Genomic DNA, 19,895 nt, shown 5'->3' with positions numbered 1-19,895 from the left:
ATTGATGAAGAATTATTTATTTTTAGCTGTGGCATTTCAGGTCATTGGCTTTATCAGGTATGCTTACAAGCTGTGTCGTATTACACTGTAAAAGATAAATAAATATTGAAGCTGAAGTCGCCGTTAATATTTCCTTGACCCTACATAATGCAGTGTTTTCCAAAATGAAGGCCCCTATTTAGGTGTGTGAGGTACTGTAGAAGATATTTATCTTTCATGCCACCTGCACAAAACCAAGAGAAGTGAATGTGAGCTTCTCTTTTTATACTGAGATACTGACCATGTTTCCAATAATCTAATTCAGTGGTTCTTAACCTAAACAGAATCAACTAGAAACTGAACTGACACCAGAACAGAAAGATAAACACATGTACAGAACTGAGGTAAGACAAAACTAAGGATACAGAAAACTATAAAACAAAAGCAAGAACACTGACAAAGGCAAATCTTTAAAAGAGAGACTGGAAACAAAAAGGCACATCAAGAAAAGTCTAATTTAAACAAATCTCTCCAAAATACTAAGACCACAAACAAGAAAACAGAATCAAACAAAGGAAATCTAACCCAAAGTCCCCAAAACCCACAAACCATGTTTTGGTTTGTTTTCAGATAAATTTTGCATTTAGAGATATATGCAGATCACAGCATTTAATGCTTGTATCTATATTATTTTTTTTCTATTTTCAACCCCACTTATCAGTTTTAAAACGAAACACAGCATTTTGTGTGCAACATTAAGGGCAATCTATTGGTTCACATGCAACATAAATATAATAATAATAATAATAATAGCTGTGTTTTTGTAGTATTAATGGAAATTGGAATAATTTTGTTTTCATTAGTTAAGAATGAAAATTATATCCAAAGATGGAGTCAGCCCCCTCTTTGCGGTTCTTTCATGTGAACATAGTAGCAGAAGAATAAAAGTCTGTCGTACGTAGACCAGGAGGGACAAACCAAATACTGGCTCCAGTGGAGTATTTGGGATTTAGGCCACTAAGAAGTCATTTCTGTGTCAGTGAGTGCATGCGTGCTTGTAGAGGAAGTGTTAGTAAAGCAAAAAACATTGGTTTCTGTGCATTGTGATGTCAGTTGTAGTTATTTTATGATTCACACATTTTTAGGCTGTGCAGTAGTATTGAAGGAAACGCAGAAATCAGCTTTAAACGTGCACTCACACAGCTACCATGCAGATAAACTGTCATCTGCTTCCCCAAACACAGGTGGCAGCATGTGCACGTGGTGCAAATGCAACAGATCAAAGGAGACACCGAACATAAATTCCACAAACAGTCACTGCAGAGACGACTGAGAGTATGGGAGTAATGACTTTTAATGATTTGATTATGATTGTATGACAATGAATTGGATTTTAATTGGCTTGTATCTTTCAAGTGCTTTGTGGTGGCATTTCTTGAAAATTGGCCCTGTGTGAATAAAGCTGAACTGAAACAGAAATACAGAAGTCTACAAGGAAAACAAAGAAGTAACAAACTTAAAAGAAAACACAGGACTGAGGAAGCTGAGACGATACATAACCTACAGTGCAAAGGCAAAAAGTAGTTTGATCTGGCACTGAGCAAAAGAAAACCTGGTGAATATATTACCAAACTAATTACCAAATGAAAAACAGGTGAGAAACCCTAACCCAACTAACTGAAGTGAACAAAACATCAGGCTCTACTAAATAAAACAGGAAATAATGTAACATGAGGATAGAGATTGTGGAAACAGGAGTAAATAAAACAACGATAACACAAAAACCCAGATAAACCTGAGTAACTACAGGACATTAACTGCACATGACATCAAAAGCAAAGAAAGCCACAAACCCGTAGACCATGCCAGTCCTGCTCGTGTGCTTTTTAAATGCTGACTCAGCACTCAGCTGCTGTGTGCTTGGTGTGAATGATGGAGACTCGCTCTGATGTTTTACTCTGATGTGGCTGCAGGAATCTCCCTTTGATGCTGAAAACCTTTTTCAACTTGATTTTAATTGTGAAACAGGGCCATCGACCAGTTTATGGCACATTTTATTTAACCCACATGGTTCCATGTTCCAATATTATTACATCTTTAACCTCAAAATCAGGCTCCATTTTGGATCAGTACATTTCTACACACATGGTTTAACTTAAAGGTGCCGTCGGCAACTTTTTTTTAGTCATATTAGCTTGAACTGTCATGGGATTCTGGAAGTAGAATATTAAATAGGCTGTTTAGGAAAAATAACGAAATCTGTAGCTCCCTCTGAAGCCTGTAATCATGCTTGCAAAAATCAAGCGCTCCCGGCTGTTTTTAACCAATCACGTTAGGTTTATTATTTATCTATTATCTGAGCAGAACAGTCACCAACCACGTCTTCCATGCTGAGCGTGAGTCTGCCCCAGCTTGTGTGCGCGCACACTGGTGTGAACTCACGTGCACAACCTCGTCCACAGAGGGGGAGGGGTTTGGGGGGCGGTTTGGAGCTTGGTAGAGGTTCGGGGAGGGACCTGAAAGTTGTATCAGTTAGAATTTTCCGACTTTAGACTCGTAATTTTGAAAACCTGCCGACGGCAGCTTTAACTAAAACAATGGTGGTTATGTTTGATAAGGTTGTGTTATCTTAGGGTGACCAAACGTCCGTATTTCCCGGGACATGTCCGTATTTCACGTCCTGTCCCGGGCGTCCCGGGAAATACGGACGTTTAGTCACCCTAGTTATCTGCATTATCTCCTTTTGATTTAGTAGATCAAAACAGTGGATTTAATGTGAAGTGTGTTTTTCTTTCATTGATTTGTAGGATTTTACAAAAATATTCCGTTAATCATTTAGAAATCACAGTCATTTATTGCAAACGACAAACATTCCAAGTTAGCCAAATTAGTTCAAACTCATAACACCTTTGTGTTGACATCTATGCAGAATTAAACCATTTTAGAGCATTTATTTTTCTTTACAGCTTGTGCTTATAAACATATAGTTGTATTTACAGATGAATGGGTTTTTGTGTTTGGATATTTTACAGAAATTTAAAACAGAAGAACAAAGCTTATAATCTCTGAGATGAATGACTTCAGATTAAAATCTAACCACAATCTAACTGCATGCAATTGCAGAGCAGATAAACTGTAAACTCACGGAACAGAAAGTACAAGATAAACAGTGTCATTGTTCTCCTGGTGATGTGTAAGTTCTCTGCGGAGCATCTCATGCACAGTTATCAGCTGGTTGCTGATAACTGTGATAATGCATCTGGTTGATCAATGACCAGCTTCCTTGGCTTCATTTTATGGTCTCTGTGTCAGAGGTTAAAGTTACACAAACAGCAGTTGAAACCATTAAAGGGGAACTCCTTTTCAACATTAAGCCTATTTTCTGAGTCGTCTGCATTGTTTTAGAACCCCCCTCACCGCTTTTTTGATGTTTACTACTGTCTCCGGTATTTGCCTAATTTTGATTCATCTCAACCTGCTTCAGAATGGCAAGTCATATGCATGTCTAGAAAGGTCCGTAAAAGCACCATAAACGTCCGTTTTCAAAATCATCATCTCACCGGAGTGGTTACTGGTGTGCACTGGTAATCAATATCAAATTTCGTTGCGAAAACTTGCTTCTGTCGTGTTTTATTTGGCAGCTCGTTCATGCTCGAACTATTTTCTTAGCGGTGGCGGAGTAATATCAACGAACATCCAGTACAAAATGTCAAATAAAACACGACAGAAGCAACTTTTCGCCACGAAATTTGATATGGATTACCAGTGCACACCAGTAACCACTCCGGTGAGTTGATGATTTTGAAAACGGCCGTTTATGGTGCTTTTACGGACCTTTTAAGACATGCATATGACTTGCCATTCTGAAGCAGGTTGAGATGAATCAAAATTAGGCAAATACCGGAGACAGCAGTAAACATCAAAAAAGCGGTGAGGGGGGTTCTAAAACATTGCAGACGACTCAGAAAAGAGGCTTAATGTTGAAAATACCGCAGTTCCCCTTTAAAGGCACTTCAGATGGTAAAAAAAACACATAAAAACCAAACATTTATTTTTGTAAGTGCACGTGTTTGGTTATTTAGATAGCAGTGGATCTCTTGTTCATTTTCAATTCATCGAGCGCTCAGTATAACCGGTGAACAAGACAAAGTCGTGACAGAACTATTACTGGATTTCCTTTGAATAGTCTCACTTCCCTCTGCCTTCTTATCCCTCCAGACATCTGTGACTTTAATCACATGCAAACAGAAACGACTCATAAACCTTCCACAGGAACCTTTGAATCTAACCTGAGTATATATCAATGTAACATGCCACTTTTTAAGGAACATTTATCCACTAAGTTTATTCAGTGTAGGTCAGAAATCTGGACAAATAACATGTAAAAAATGATATAAAAAAAACATACATTGTGTATGTGTTACATATTTCTAATAATGTGAATCAGTACAGTTTTTCCAGTGTACCGAACAGAAATATATGCAATCTGATAAAGAAATAATACTGAAAGTCAGTGGTTTTAACCACAACTTCAGGTTTGTTTTCATGTCATCCAGCTTCGTTTTCAAAGTTATGTAAAGTATTTCAGTGGGAGGTTTCTCACGAGGCAGGATTTGCCAAAACAAAAAAGACCAACCGAACAAAAAAATAACACAGCTGAAGTCCTAATAGGCACATGATGTTGTGAAGAATGTCTATTTTCAGGCAAAGCCATGATGTTTTCCTAAACTTAACCACGTAGTATTTTATGCCAAAGTCTAAAAAAACACTGACTGAAGGAAGGTTTAAAGCAAAAGAAAGTCTTGCAGCTACGAGGTCAGTCAGGAAACAATCTTAGTTCCTGTGGATGTGAGTCATTCAACTCCATTTCTAAATCCTTTTGGTTTCCTATTTTTGAACTTTTTGACCTTTTGAAACTTGTGATATCTCCTTTTGCAACAGCATCTCTGCATGCTGTGACACTGTGGCCAAATCCTAATTTCCTTCCCTTGGTCATACCACTTGAGGGGCCCTACCCCAGAGTTTTGCAGAGGTAATATGCCCCTTTTCATATTCGCAAAGGAGATTTTGACTGATCTCGTCCTTCCAACGGGTCATTCCAAGTCATTAATGGGATTTTTCCATTACATGATAAAATATGGTAGCCTGACTACGTCATACTCACGATTCTAGTCAGAATGTGAGTCTGATACCGCTCAATAGAGGGCAGAATCTACACACCCTAGCTCTCCAGCGGCAGCCATGTTTGTTTCAAACGAAGTCAAACCAACCGCTCTTTAGTGACGTAGTCGATAATGTCCCTGTTGATCATTTGTCCATCATCGTATAAAGCCCGCCCTGGCAATCTGATTGGGTCGACCGATTCTTGGTCGGGCATAATGATTTCCCAACTGAGCAGAGCCAGACCGAACTTCCCGACCAAATCTTTTATGGGCGGGGCTAAGTTCGGCTGGCACCCAGGCTAAAAATATGGTACTCTCTGGTTTGACTAGGCACAGCTTTTCCATGATATTCAGTATCCCTTCACTGTTGGTGGGATCAGCTGTTCATGAACTGCAGAGTGTGTGAAGCTGCTGCATCACATATGAGACTCACGACTTTGCTGTGCGTAGGTTTATTACATCACACTGATTTATCAGATGCTTTTATCAAAACAAATTACAACTGAGGACTATAGAGGTATATAGAGGAGTTATTGCACTAAATGAGTTTGTGTTCAGAAGGGTCTGAACATCTTTTTGGAGAGATCATTAACGACTGAGTGTTATGGACCTTGGCTCCGGTCAGCACGGAAGCAAAGATTGATCTGTAAATCCATCCATCAATTATCTTACGCTTATCTGAGGTCTTGTTCTTATTTAGTCATTTATTATTATTATTATTAGTTGGTAGTAGTATTTTTATTAGAATTGGTATTATTATTGTTGTTGTTAATATACAATTATTGTAAATATTTAAAAAAATTTGAGCTACTTGACTAATTTGAATTTCCCCCATTGGGGGAAGAATAAAGTATTTTTCTATTCTATTGTTGCAGAGGCAAAAAGTCCAGGAGGGAAATCACACAACATTCTCCAGCTCCTCCAGGTGGATCCTGAGGCGTTCCCAAGGTAGATCGAACATATATTCCCTTCAATATGTTTCAGGTCTGGGTGGTTAAGCTCCTCCCCCTATCTCTAAAGCCAAGACCAGTGCATCTTTCGGTCTCTACCAAAATCCTGTGACCGTAGGTGAGCGTTGGAATGAAGATGGACCAGTAAACCAAAAGCTTTGCTGTTGCCTTTCAGCTCAGCTTCCTCTTCACAACAATGGACTGGTGCAGAGAGGGAGCACTCCACCACGTTCCCGTTAAAAACCATCGCCTAAGATTTGGAGGGGCTGACTTTCGTCCTGCCTGCTGAACATGCAGCTGCGAACAGCTGGAGTCCAACTATGACCCTAAATCCATACTCACAGTTAATAAACATTATCATATCTTCATTTGTAATGAACACGACCTGCAATCCCTTTACACAAATCATCTGTGATATGTTCAGAGAATATAAAGCCAGCAGAGTTCTTAGATCCAAGGACTCAGGTCAGCTGGTCCAGTCCAGAGTCCAGACTAAACATGGAGAAGCAGCATTTAGCTGTTATGCTGCAAACAAGTGGAACAAACTGCCAGTGGAGATTAAACTTTCACCAAATGGAGACATTTTTAAATCCAGGTTAAAAACATTTATTTTCTCACCTGTCTATGCATGAAATCTGAACGATATCTTTTAATTTATCTGGACTGTTGCTTGTTTTTAAATTAATTTAAATTGGTTTCTCTTTATATTCTTTTATGTATTTTTAATGCTTCTTCCACTCCCTGCTGCAATGCTTTTATTTTATGTGAAGCACTTTGAATTGTTTTGTACATGAAATGTGCTACAAATAAGTTTGATTTGATTTGACAGATGTTGTGATTCTATCTAGTGGATCTTCTTCGTGGCATTAAGAAAACGAGATGTTGGACGTATAGACATCATCAGGCAGCATCATCATCGCACCGTGAGCACATATGCAGCAACTCAGGAAAATTTAGCTATTGTCAATTATCATTATTTATTATCATTATTGTCCTTATCAAAGTAAATAAACGTATGCTTGGAGAAATGTTTGCCACCCTCATCATCTATGACACTGTCTGTGGGCTGTTTGCTAAACACATCGGGGAAACTTAAAAGAACACAAACATGAAAGCTATGATTATGGATCAAACTGTTTGTCATGTCCTTTTAGTGATTTTCAGAGAGAATGCTCTGTTAAAGGACGATTCAGATGTATGGTAACAGGCTTAATCTAAAGGAAAGCAGGTATTACAGAGTTAAATGTACTCAGCAACCATCAATAATCACTGTAAAAAATAACACACACAACAGAATACTTTGGAAAATACATGTTCCAGGTTTTTATTCTTGTCTGTTATTTAAATATACAAAGTATTCTCTGCTGTCATTTCCCTCTCTTCCTTCTGATTTCTGTTCATCCTTACCTCATAAACAGGAATCAGTCTGATCATAACTGAACCCGATGAGGAAAGCAACAGCTTTTGGGTTGTTGTTTGTGTCATTTTTTAATGCAAAAACTTTGCCTTCCTTTCAGCCAAAGAGTTACACTTATTGCTTTTGCCTTCATCTGCATCCACAGCACTGGTGACGCAGGATGATCCCTTCCATTACTGTACAAAGGCCGCTTTTATTTCTGTTTCACCCTGAAATACAAAGCTCAACTCTAAGATTTGAGATTGCTGGCAGATACTTAAACTTCAGCTACTTCCACCGATGACTGACTCCTTCCTGCCACCACAGCAGAAGTGTTGTCGTCCAAAGACCGTTCGTTGGACTGAGTTGTCTGTCCATCGATATCATCTACCAGAGCTTTCTTGTAAACCCCCATCAGACTCTGCCTGAACTGGCCCCTTACCTCCAGCCCCATGCAGAAGTACAGCAGCGGGTTCACACAGCTGTTAAAGTAGGCCACGCCTCTCGCCAAAGGATACCAGATTTTCACCACTGCGTTCTTACTGTCCACCATCTTCACAAGTAGAAGGCAGTGGTAAGGAGCCCAGCAAAGGAAGAAAGCAGTGACCAGTGATGCTAATATACGCAGGGGGCGGGACTTCCTTCGCATGCGCGTGCGGCGGATGCCTACCCCAGCCAGTATGTAGCAGATGAGAATGACCATGAAGGGCAACACGAAGCCACACAGGAAGCGGATGGAGTAGAGAGCATACTTGGCGGTGTTGTCTCCCTCCGTCTTCTCCTTCACCTCCAGCGTACACTTGCTCAGGTTGTTCTTCCCCATGTAGACTTGCCGGTAGATGAAGTAGGGAGTGCTGAAGAGGGTCGCTGTGATCCACACGCAGACTGCCACCATCCTCGCTGCCCACACGGTGCGCCGGCGCTTTGTGAAGACGGGCCACCAGACGCAGAGCATTCGATCCAAGCTGATCACAGCCAGCAGGAAGACGGAGCAGAACATGTTGGTGTATTTGAAGAAGCCGTTGAATTTGCAGAGGAAGAGCCCAAAGGGCCAGTGGTCGAAGAAGAGCTTCTTAATGAGGGAGAAGACCCGTGTGAAGCAGAAAATAAGGTCTGCTATCGCCAGGTTCACAAGCCATATGTTGGTGACCTTCGGCTGAAGGGAAAGAAAAGAATGAAGCAATGTTAATGGTAATTATTTACATGTTTTTATTGGTAATTAGCACAAGCAGTAACTCACAGCCCGTCAAAAACATTTGTGGAGTCACAACTTGGCTGTATACAAATAATTCATCAGGTGGCTGTTGTCCCCTCATACGTACATTAAACACATTTCTTTAAGTTTTGTTTGACTTAACTTTAAATAAATAGCCCATTTAAATAGCCTCTGCCTGTTTGTATGTAGACAAACTCAGTTCGCTGTAACATCCTCAAATGCAGGTTAAAGAGGAAGCCACATGAAGATGATGCAGAAACACTGCCGTCTTCTCTGGACCAGAGCTCATTTAAAGGGGAACTGCGGTATTTTCAACATTAAGCCTCTTTTCTGAGTCGTCTGCAATGTTTTAGAACCCCCCTCACCGCTTTTTTGATGTTTACTGCTGTCTCCGGTATTTGCCTAATTTTGATTCTTCTCAACCTGCTTGAATGGCAAGTCATGCGCATGTCTAGGAAGGTCCGTAAAAGCACCATAAACGTCCGTTTTCAAAATCATCAACTCACCGGAGTGGTTACTGGTCTGCACTGGTAATCCCTATCAAATTTCGTGGCAAAAAGTTGCTTCTGTCGTGTTTTATTTGGCAGCTCATTCATGCTCGCACTATTTTCTTAGCGGTGGCGGAGTAATATCAACGAACATCCAGTAAAAAATGTCAAATAAAACACGACAGAAGCAACTTTTTGCCACGAAATTTGATATGGATTACCAGTGCACACCAGTAACCACTCCGGTGAGTTGATGATTTTGAAAACGGACGTTTATTGTGCTTTTACGGACCTTTGTAAGACATGCATATGACTTGCCATTCTGAAGCAGGTTGAGAAGAATCAAAATTAGGCAAATACTGGAGACAGCAGTAAACATCAAAAAAACGGTGAGGGGGGTTCTAAAACATTGCAGACGACTCAGAAAAGAGGCTTAATGTTGAAAATACCGCAGTTCTCCTTTAAGATGGACTGAGGCAAAGTGGAAAACTGTTCTGTGCTCAGCTTGTTATCAGCACTCAGTTCCAAAGTCTGCATCTTTGATGCTATGGGGGTTCGTTACTGTCTATGGAACTGAGAACCTGCACATCTGGTACATACTGGTTTTAGAGCAACATGCTCCCGTCCAGATGACGTCTTTGTCAGGGAAGACTTTACATATTTCAGTAAGACGATGTTAAACCACATAATGCATCTATTCTATTAACAAACAGGACCGAAAACAATCCTCTCCCAAAGGTCCAGCAGCCGCTCCCCTCAGCTTCCAGATGTTTACGGACAGTTGTTAAAAGAACAGAAAGCAGCACAGATGTAAACACGGGCCTGTCCCAACTTTTCTTTAAACAAAATGAGTTCATATTTTTAGTTGTAAAGTGTCTAATGTTCAACATATTACATATTTTGTTATGATCTCTTGTAAATAAATAATTGGTTTATGTGGTTTGTAAATCTAATGTTATTCTGTCTTTATTGACGTTTTACATGGTGTCCCAATTCTTTTGGAACCGGGGCTACATCTGGAAACACAGAGAAGTTTGGTTCAGCTTACCCCTGAATGATGAATCCTAGTGAGCTGGTTAATGATTACTTCATGTTCTTTACACGGCTGCCCACCGTGTCTACAAACCCACACATAATTAATTTGATTAAATTGATTTGATTGGGGCTATACACTGTACATGTTTGAAAACCGACTTCCTGTAATCTGTTGATGTCAGACTTTACAACGTTTACAATATCCTGTTGAGTTTAATGCCATACAGAGTATTGTAGACATTCATCAATAGGATTTATGAAACACTTTAACTCCACCTTGAGCTTGAAGCCAGCCACACAGATCACCACGGAGTTCCCTGTGATGCCGAGCACGACGGTCAGCGTGTAGAGGACGATGCTGACTTTGTCCATGATGGCTTCTGCGTCCAGCGTTGTTGCCTGCTCGTTCTTGGAGTACATGACCGCGGCAGCGGGAAGAGAGGCATTTGGAAACATCGTTCAGCTAAAAAAGAGAAAATCTAAACATTACTCGTGTTTCTAAGCAACACGGTGAACAGACATACAGGGGTCAAAGCTGATTAGGTCAGGCCGTAATCATAAGGAGTTGATGAGCCTTGGAGGGTGTCTTTGACTGACTTTTCCATAGAACTCCAGAGCCAGATGTTATTGAGTGTTAGTAGTTTTTTTTCTGTTAAAAATGTCCCTGTCCTTTAAAGGTGTATATTTTTCTGTCTCAAGCCTTAACAGACTGCACGGATGAAGAACAGTTTCCGAATAACCTTTGTGTGTAAGATACATAATGTTGATGAGTCAGATGCACCCAGTTGACACATTGTCTGAGAATATGCCAGGAGCACAAAAACCTTAAACAATCCTGTGTCACAGTCAAATGTCCCCGTTTGAGCTCTGTGGCCAGGTAGCTATATTTATCCGGGATTATTTCTGTATTCAACCTATGACCTGGATGGCTTTATTTTTATCTCAGTTATGATATAAACTACTGAATCTGTGTATCAGGGGGTATCATTTACTGTAAAATTCAGCCTTCAAATGCTCAGAAAACAAGCCAAAATCATTTCTAACATCTACTTTTCAGAAACAACAAATTCCATCTGCTCGTCATTCTTCAAATGCCATCAAAGAACTCTAGAATCACTACTAAATTTATCTTGCGATGATTAATAATTCTAACCGTTTAGAATGAAGAAGGAAATTAGACAAACCTTTATGTTGATAATATATTTTCTTTTTTTGGTACAGATTATTGAAATGTCATTTAATGGTAACAGTATGAGAATTTTTGAAAATAATCGCATAACATATATTATTTTTCAGCATTACATACCACGACCGAGTGGTAGAGACGGGTCATGCTAGTATGGTTCAACATTTTTGCTTCACACAGGAGAGTATAGTCACTGAAAATGTGCTGTGCCAGACTGTAGAGCAGGACATTGAAGGGTTAATAATAGTCAGCAGCTATTCTACTGGTGCCATGATGATGCTCCTCCTTCTGTGTATATTGTAGTCCTACCTTCTGACTGCCTCTGACTGAGCACACTTCACTGTTTTATGTCTATGTGATAGAGACTCTGTGCGTTGTTGTCCATTATGTTTAGTAACTTGTGCAGCATTCCTGGTTCTCCAGAGCATTCCCCAGCACAGAGCTGAACTTCCTCATCAGTTTCTCTGACTCTCTGGCTCTGATGCTGCTGCCCCAACAGATGGCTCAGAAAGCCAGTCTCCTCTATAGACTTATAGAAGATATGCAACACCTTGCTGCGAACACTGAATGAGAAAGCTTTTTCTACTTCCTCAAGAAGCTTATTTATAGATGTTGATTCTGTTGTGTTCCTTCGTGTTGACAGGCTCAGTGTCGCATTTCCTGTTCACTCTGTTGTCCAGCTGGACACCGATCTGTAGTTCTTGAATTAGATTCTGAATGAGTGTTATAATAGTCTAACCTGACTTAGATGAATGCAGGAACCACACTGGAAAAAATGCCCCTCTAAAAATAAGTAGAAAAACAACAAATACAAGACGTTTTTGCTTGAAATAAGCAAAAAAATCTGCCAATGGAACTAGTGAAAATCGGCTTGTCAAGATTTCTTGAAATAAGATGTGATATTTCAGTTAGGTTCACTGTGTACAAAAATGTACTTTTGTGGGAATTTTTGTGGGATTTGTTGACCTATACATTTTTGGAATCTGCAGACCTTGGGGATTCCAAAAACCAATGTTGCCACTTGAACAGACACCTGTATGGCGGCCATTTTGGAATTTCAAAACGGGCGCCCTAAAATACATTCTAAACAACCTAAAAACTCAATTTAACATGTTGATCCTATGTTTTATTTAGGACTTTTGAGATAAAAGTGATCTTGAAATTAGCTTAAAAACCTCTTCAAATGTCAAAAAAAGCTTGTTTCATATGATATGTGACTCAAAACAATTTGTTTTCAAGACTTTTTCATTTAACAAGATATTCAAGATGTATTGTCTTCAAACAAGTCCCTATATCTGGCTGAAATAGTACTTGTTAGGCAGTTGTGTCTCATATTAAGTGTAATGAGATATTTTGACTAGAAATGAGACAAATATACTTGGTAAGACTTTGATTTTTTTCCAGTGGAAAACAGGTTCTGGTTCTCGAAAAGAACTCCCAAGATTCCTGACTTGCACTCTGTCTGTCAGAGACAACAATGTCAAGTGTGAAGAGATCTTCTCTGTCGTTGAAGTTGATCAAGATGAAAACATTTTTAACCGGATGGATTGAAGAGTTAATGCCAGTTATTGTTGTCAACAAAGAAGAAAAGTGTTCAGCGTTCACTTTGAAACTGAGAAAAAGTCCTAACATCTACTAACATGTATCCTGTCAAACTTACAGTTTCATGTACCACATGCGTGTTTTGCTTTACCACATGCTGCAAACCTCCTCTGCTGCTTGTGATAAGGGGAGCTATTTTTCCCAGAATGTGTGTTTTTTCACTGAACCATGCTTGTGCGCGATGCTCACCAGGTTAAACAGACGGCTGGTCCTTTCTGTTAATCTGATAAAACTGCTGCAGAAGCTCAGCAGGAAGCAAAAATGGGGGTAAGCTCTTGATGTTGATCTGCCAGTAAGAAAGCTCATTGGGTTCGGGTGAGGGTTATAACTTTGATTTAAGTAATTCTAGTAGTTTTATTAAACATACAGAAAACTGCTGCCACTGTGTATCTGTTCAAATACAAGCAACATACTCTTATAGAAACTGATCTTATAGAAATTATTGAAAGAAGGACAGAGCCTTTCTATTTCACAGCAAACAGCTGTTGAGGGTTTAGCAGAAGGAAAGTCAACACCAAACCACAGAACAAAGCGTTTGTTTCCATTTGTCTTAATTAAAGCTATGATAGGTAATCCTAGAGAGCTAGCAAGAGAGCTAGCAAGATTCGAAAGTAGCCCCTCCTCTAAGCTCCACCCCCCCCTCCCCATTCCGTCAGTGCTTCATCCAAAGCCGGGAGAACCGCGTGCGCACACGGAGCAGGGAGCCGACAGAGGGGGGGTAGGCAGAAAGCAGAGGCATCTGATTGGTTTTTTGTAGGCGCTCCAATCCGAGATCAGCGTCAGCTTTTTCTCAGTCCTGCAGCTGCCACAGAGGTCTGATTATTTTCGTCCCTTTTTCTAAATACATCTTGTATAAATTTCTCTTAGGATAGATAGACGGACCATTTCACCCAGTATTACAAATTGTGTTTCTGAACAGGATTACCAACCATGTCTTTAACTTACCACATATGTCTACATGTATGTCAGTCATCTACATCTCTCTAAAAAAAAGTCCCTCTCTTTTTAACCATAATAGAATCTCCATGAGATACTTTTATTATGTTACAAGACCAACCGTATCATAAGCAAAATCAGAAAATGTGATCATGACTGAGGATTTCTGCTTTGAATCTGCAGATGATCACCTACAGACTCAAAAAAGAGATGTCAGACGGCAGCTTGTATCATCCACGTTGAACTGTTTACGACTGTTATGGCAAACACTTCCAAATATATGCTTTCTAAGGAACATGGATGAGGTTTTAAGGTGGTTGACAATGGCTGGAGTGGCTCTTTAAAACTAACATCCAATTGTTTTTCATTGTTAATTATTCTACATTTGACTTACATGTCTGAAAACTATAAAATATGAGAAGTAATGAGACAGATGGAGCAGGTAGACAGCTGTAAGGTAGTGGCACAGTGGTTGTTCTAGACAATTTAATGGGCAAAAGTCACAGATACTGCACTGAGCATGTTGACAGAAAGAGATAGAAAGACCACAGACTGAAAACATCTATGAGATGAGAGCACTCACCCTTAGACAACCGCTTTGGTGGAAAGAAGAAATAACTTCAGCCCAGTAAAGATTTCCTGTAGTGACCTTTTTAAACCTTACACATAAAAAACACAGAGGTGGCTCTGACCAGCTGCCAGCTTTGACAGAAAAATAAACGTGTGTGAAACTCATACAAAGTTTGAAATGGTGCACTAGGCCCCACCACAGCAATGAGACAGCTCTGATCAAGGTGACAAACGACATCCGCCTGAACACAGATGCAAGTAAAGTCACAGTCTTAGGCTACCTTTACACGGAAACGATCTGAAACCAAAACGCAAAAGTGGCGTTTCGTTTTCACTTTTAAATCTGCATTTAGACGAGCGTTTTAGGGTGAAAATCTGCGTGCATACGGAAACGCAAAAGTGTGTGACGCTTCATATTTATCGATGCAGTAAACACGCCAGATGGCTAGGTGGCAACACTACCAAGACCAAGTCTTTCTACTTCTCTACTCATTTCTATGTGACGAGAAAAGCAGTTTTGCGTTTTTCATCCTTTACAAGGTGGAGCGTTTTCAAGAATTCCACTCTGAAGGGCGGTTTCACTTTTTTGCGTTTTCATGCCCCCAAAACGCCGTTACCATCTAAACGATATAGTGCATCCGCAAAAAGGTTTTGCGTTTTTAACCCGTTTTCGTTTCCGTGTAAAGTGCCCCTTAGTTCTGTTGGACCTGAGTGCTGCCTTTGACACAGTTGACCATGCGATCTTATTACAGAGGTTAGAAGACTGGGTGGGACCATTTCAGTCCTATCTGGAGGACAGGAAGTATTTTGTTGAAATTGGTAACTGTGTCTCAGACCAAATGGCTATGACCTGTGGGGTTCCCCAGGGGTCAATCCTGGGACCCGTATTGTTCAATCTGTACATGCTTCCATTAGGCCAGCTAATACGTAGCTATAATGTGTCCTACCACAACTATGCAGATGACACTCAGATCTACGTGTCACTGACGGCAGGAGAACACGGGCCTGTAGATACGTTGTGTCACTGCATCGAACAGATCAGTGTGTGGATGCAGAACAATTTTCTCCAGCTAAACTCAGACAAAACTGAAATCATTGTCTGTGGCCAACAGAAACAAAGAGAAAGTGTTATCAGTCACCTTGAGACTCTCTCTCTAAAACCTAATTATCAAGTTAGAAATCTCGGGGTAATATTGGACTCAGACCTGAACTTTAACAGCCACATTAAATCTGTAACATCAACAGCTTTTTACCATCTAAAAAAACATTGCCAGAATCAAAGGAATAGTGTCTAAACCAGACTTAGAAAGACTGATCCATGCGTTTGTCTCCAGCAGGTTAGACTACTGTAACGGCCTGCTCACTGGGCTCTCTAAACGGGCTATAAGACAGCTGCAGTACATCCAGAACGCTGCTGCTCGAGTCCTGACTAGAACCAGGAAATACGACCATATTAGTCCAGTGCTCAGGTCTCTGCACTGGCTTCCTGTTGCTCAGAGAATAGACTTTAAAACAGCTCTGCTTGTGTACAAGTCTCTTCATGGTCAAGCACCAAAGTGCATCTCTGACATGTTAGAGCCATATGAACCAACTCGGACTCTGAGAACCTCAGGGAGGGGTCTCCTGCTGGTACCCAGAGTCAGGACTAAACAAGGCGAGGCTGCGTTTCAGTTTGATGCTCCTAACATCTGGAACAGTCTTCCAGAAGATGTGAGACAGGCCTCAACTCTGACAATGTTTAAATCCAGGCTGAAAACAGTTCCATTTAGCTGTGCATATGACACCTGAAAGTATTTTATCTGCACTCTTCACTTTTAAATTAACAAACAAAAAAACATAGACAGACAGACTGAGAACTTGTAAAAAAAAAAGCAGCCAATGTCCAAAGAAAAACTCTGAAAAACCTTCAAAATCCTGGAGAACTATTGCTCGAGACTCTCGAGACTACTTTAAAAGATTACAAGACTGACCCAAAAACAAAGAAATAAATGAATGAAAACCTGCTAAAAAAGTATAATACAGGAGTGATGATTGTTCCAAAATGAAATTCCCTATTTGGCAAAGTGATTTCGTTTTTTAAATCATGACGATTATACCTGGTAGATAAAACTAATGCTTATCAAACTCTGCAGTAACACTTTGAAGGAACTGAGCATGTAAAAGAGCTCATTGGTAAAATCAGATATGAAATTGTCCTGGTTTGTTACCTGCAGATGTTGAATTGATATGAAGGTGCTGAGGTCGCCTGCTTCAGTCTCAGATGCCAAAGAGAGAAATGAAGATTCATCCTTCGAGGTTCCACGGCGTCGCTGTGACCTGAAGTGGTTTTGTTGGTGTCACGTGTGTCTGTGTGTTCTCTCTATAGCTCACACACTTCTCTCTTTCATGTCTCCAAAGTCTGGTTTTGTCTTCCTTTCTGCAGGTCTGTGTCTCTTCCTCAAAGCGAAACACTTTTGCATCAATCACACATAAACACACAGAGTGGATGATCAACATGCTTATCAGCCTTTGGGGTTATTACCTTCCCCTTCGCACTACTCGGCCAATCAGATTTCTCCAAACGGGGCCGATGACCTTGTGTTCTTATAACACTTGCCATTATTAATATAAAGGGATAAGTTTACCAAGTGAATAATTAATGTGCAGGTCAAACAGTAATCTTGTCCATATAAAGTTTTCTGATTTCCACAAAGGATGCTCAAAGACTTCGATTAAACGCCTGAAACTTTACATTTCATTTAATAAGCTTAGCCTTATTTCACAATGATTTAGTATTTCCAGGATCAGTTCATACATCGCAGAGGGCAGAAGATGCAGCTGAAGTTGGCGTCCAATTCCGGAATCAGAGGGATACGCATAAAGGGCCATTTCGCTGCTTTTTTGGCATGTAGATAATTCTACGCTGGGTCCTGTATGAAAACCACAGAAAACCATGCAGGTACCCCCAAGACCACTACAGGTCACACATTTGATTTTAATATTATTGCAAATAAAATATCAATTCAACAATATTGATATGTTATTGAGTATAATCATAGGTTGAATTGTATGTTTTGTATGTATGAATTGTATGTTTTGGGGGAGCTTGAGAGTCCAAAACAGACATATTCAGCCTTCAATTGTCCATCTGCCGAAGAAAAATAAATAGATTAATAACTGTTGAAACAGTTTAAAACAAAAACAGAAAAAAGTCTGTACAAGGAGATAAAACAACGTCATGCTGATAAGTTGTTGCAACAACATAATTAAAGACGAGTTCCAGGAAATTCCATTAAAACCACAAACTATACGAACCATCACATCATTCACAACATTATTCATTTTGGTGATTACTTTCTCATTCCTTCCCTCTGCTGTTACGTAAAGTTTGAATTGTGCAATCACAGTTCCTCTTCTGCTGCTTCTTCAGGCCAATCGGGTAACTCCAAAAGAGCCTCATGAACTCTTGATGTTGTAAAAACTGTCATGACTAAAATAGAAACCCACAAGCAGAAGTCTCTCAACTAAAAGGGCTTCAGTTAAAAACAAACAGAATTTAGACATGTTTGCATGATTTCTACACATCTACGGATATGTAATTATGTTGTAGGCCTCATATTAACTAATTAATTTTCTTTGTTCTATCTTGTGTTTTTATTTTATTTTATTGTACAGCACCTTGAAATGACAAGATAACTACATAGTTCAGTCCCAGTCAGGATAAATACATAAAACATATACTTGCATACACTTATGTATAGACGACTTAATGCTGTGGTGTTTTGGAATGAGCCTGAAGGATTGCGAGTCAGGCGTTAGTAGCGTGTAGTGCCCTCTAGTGACTTCATAGCATTGTTTTATCTTAAAAGGTTCAGAAAAAAAAGTTCCTGCATAACTCAGCCACCTGTAGAGACCAAGAGGAGTATAAAGAACCCTGTGAAACACAATATTTGTCTCTGAACTTTATAGATCTCACTAAATCTGTCAGTCCTGGGTTTTCCAACCATTTCAGCTTTGTTTCCGAGGCTGCACCTCGCAGTAAAAAGGCTTCCAATCTAATCTGAGCATCTTCAAATCCCGCAACAAGGCAATTAAAAATTAGTTTGTAATTCACACACAGACACACACAAATCGGTGGCAGCAAAAGTTGATCTCTTGGATCCTAAAAGCTGGTCAGACAAATCAGTATTCCAGATATTTTTTTCTTAAGAAATGGACTATGTGTGCTTGAAGAATTTGAAGATGGAAAGGAGCAACAAGTCCAAAAGCCAGGTTCTGTGAAGGTGGGGTTGTATCAGTGTTCTTGGCAAAGCAAGACATCTCAAGACATTCTGCACACATTACAATAAGAGATGGCGGAGGAAAAAGAAGATGCAATTCCGACATGTTGCCATCAAAGAATGTGTTGACATCTTTGAAACCAGAGATGATGACCCCAAACATCTGAAGACGTGTAGTGGTGATTGTTTGTCAAATCAAACATCCTACAAGTTGAAACAACAACACTGAACTGGGGTTGGGTTTTGTACGCAGGCAAAAAAGAAGTCCAATGTCCAATACCTGAAGATTGCGTTTTGGCGGTTTATTTTCCAGCTGGCAAGCAAATAATACAGGTACAACTTTCCTTTGTCCTCTGCTGCTAATAAGGAACAGTAATATTGAAAGAAGTGGTTGTGGTTTAATCTAAACATTATCAAATGTACGTTTATTTTGAAGGATACATATTTCTCTTAACAGGAAGTTGTTGATGTGGAACAATTGCCCACACAGTTGGATGTTATGGAGGCAATAAAACGTCCGGAGGTTAACGGAACCAACCCGTCTGCTGTTATCATTCACGCTTAACACGACAGTGCTAAAAGTAAATTAAGTAAATTAAGTTAACAAGACAAAACATGAAATTTCTTATAATTCACATTTAATGCTTAATTTTATATGACTGAATTCGCCTTTTTCCATTTCATCATATTTTTTAAAATTTTTTAATAAAGTTTGTGCAAATATCTGTGTTGCTATAGAAACAAAAACAACGTTTTAACTTTTTCAGTGGCACATCATTAGGATTAAAATAAGTGATTTGTAGAGTTGGATGTCTCGAGACCGGTCTTGGTCTTACGTGTTCTCGGTCTTGTCACAGTCTCGACCGTCTTTGGTCTTGGTCTTGTCTTGGTCTCGGATCCCTCGGGTCTTGTCTTGTTCTCACTGTCTTGGTCTCGGGAGATTTGCAACAAATAATGTCCATGATACAAAACATAACATTCGATAATGCAACATTAAATTATTTCGCCTTTCACGCCCTTCAAATGCAACCTTTCAAATGCAACCAATCAATGACATGCATGTATTTTGTTGTGATTAAGAAACTGGTGCTCATCCAATCAAAAGACGCAAGTGTA

General features: G+C 39.7%; 1 protein-coding gene across 1 annotated transcript; it reads right to left on the bottom strand.

Moving 5' to 3' along the window:
- Window positions 1–7,414: 7,414 nt before the first annotated feature.
- On the bottom strand, window positions 7,415–16,855 carry LOC142367612 (C3a anaphylatoxin chemotactic receptor-like). Its single transcript, XM_075449615.1, has 3 exons — window positions 16,728–16,855; window positions 10,503–10,689; window positions 7,415–8,643 (listed from the first exon to the last, which is right to left on the bottom strand). The coding sequence occupies exons 2-3, from the start codon at window positions 10,680–10,682 to the stop codon at window positions 7,765–7,767; spliced, it is 1,059 nt and encodes a 352-aa protein (XP_075305730.1). The 5' UTR covers window positions 10,683–10,689; window positions 16,728–16,855; the 3' UTR covers window positions 7,415–7,764.
- Between the last annotated feature and the right edge of the window lie 3,040 nt (window positions 16,856–19,895).

The sequence above is a fragment of the Odontesthes bonariensis genome, chromosome 18, assembly GCF_027942865.1.
Source record: "Odontesthes bonariensis isolate fOdoBon6 chromosome 18, fOdoBon6.hap1, whole genome shotgun sequence".
Taxonomy (NCBI): domain Eukaryota; kingdom Metazoa; phylum Chordata; class Actinopteri; order Atheriniformes; family Atherinopsidae; genus Odontesthes; species Odontesthes bonariensis.
This window is presented reverse-complemented; position numbering and strand designations above follow the sequence as displayed.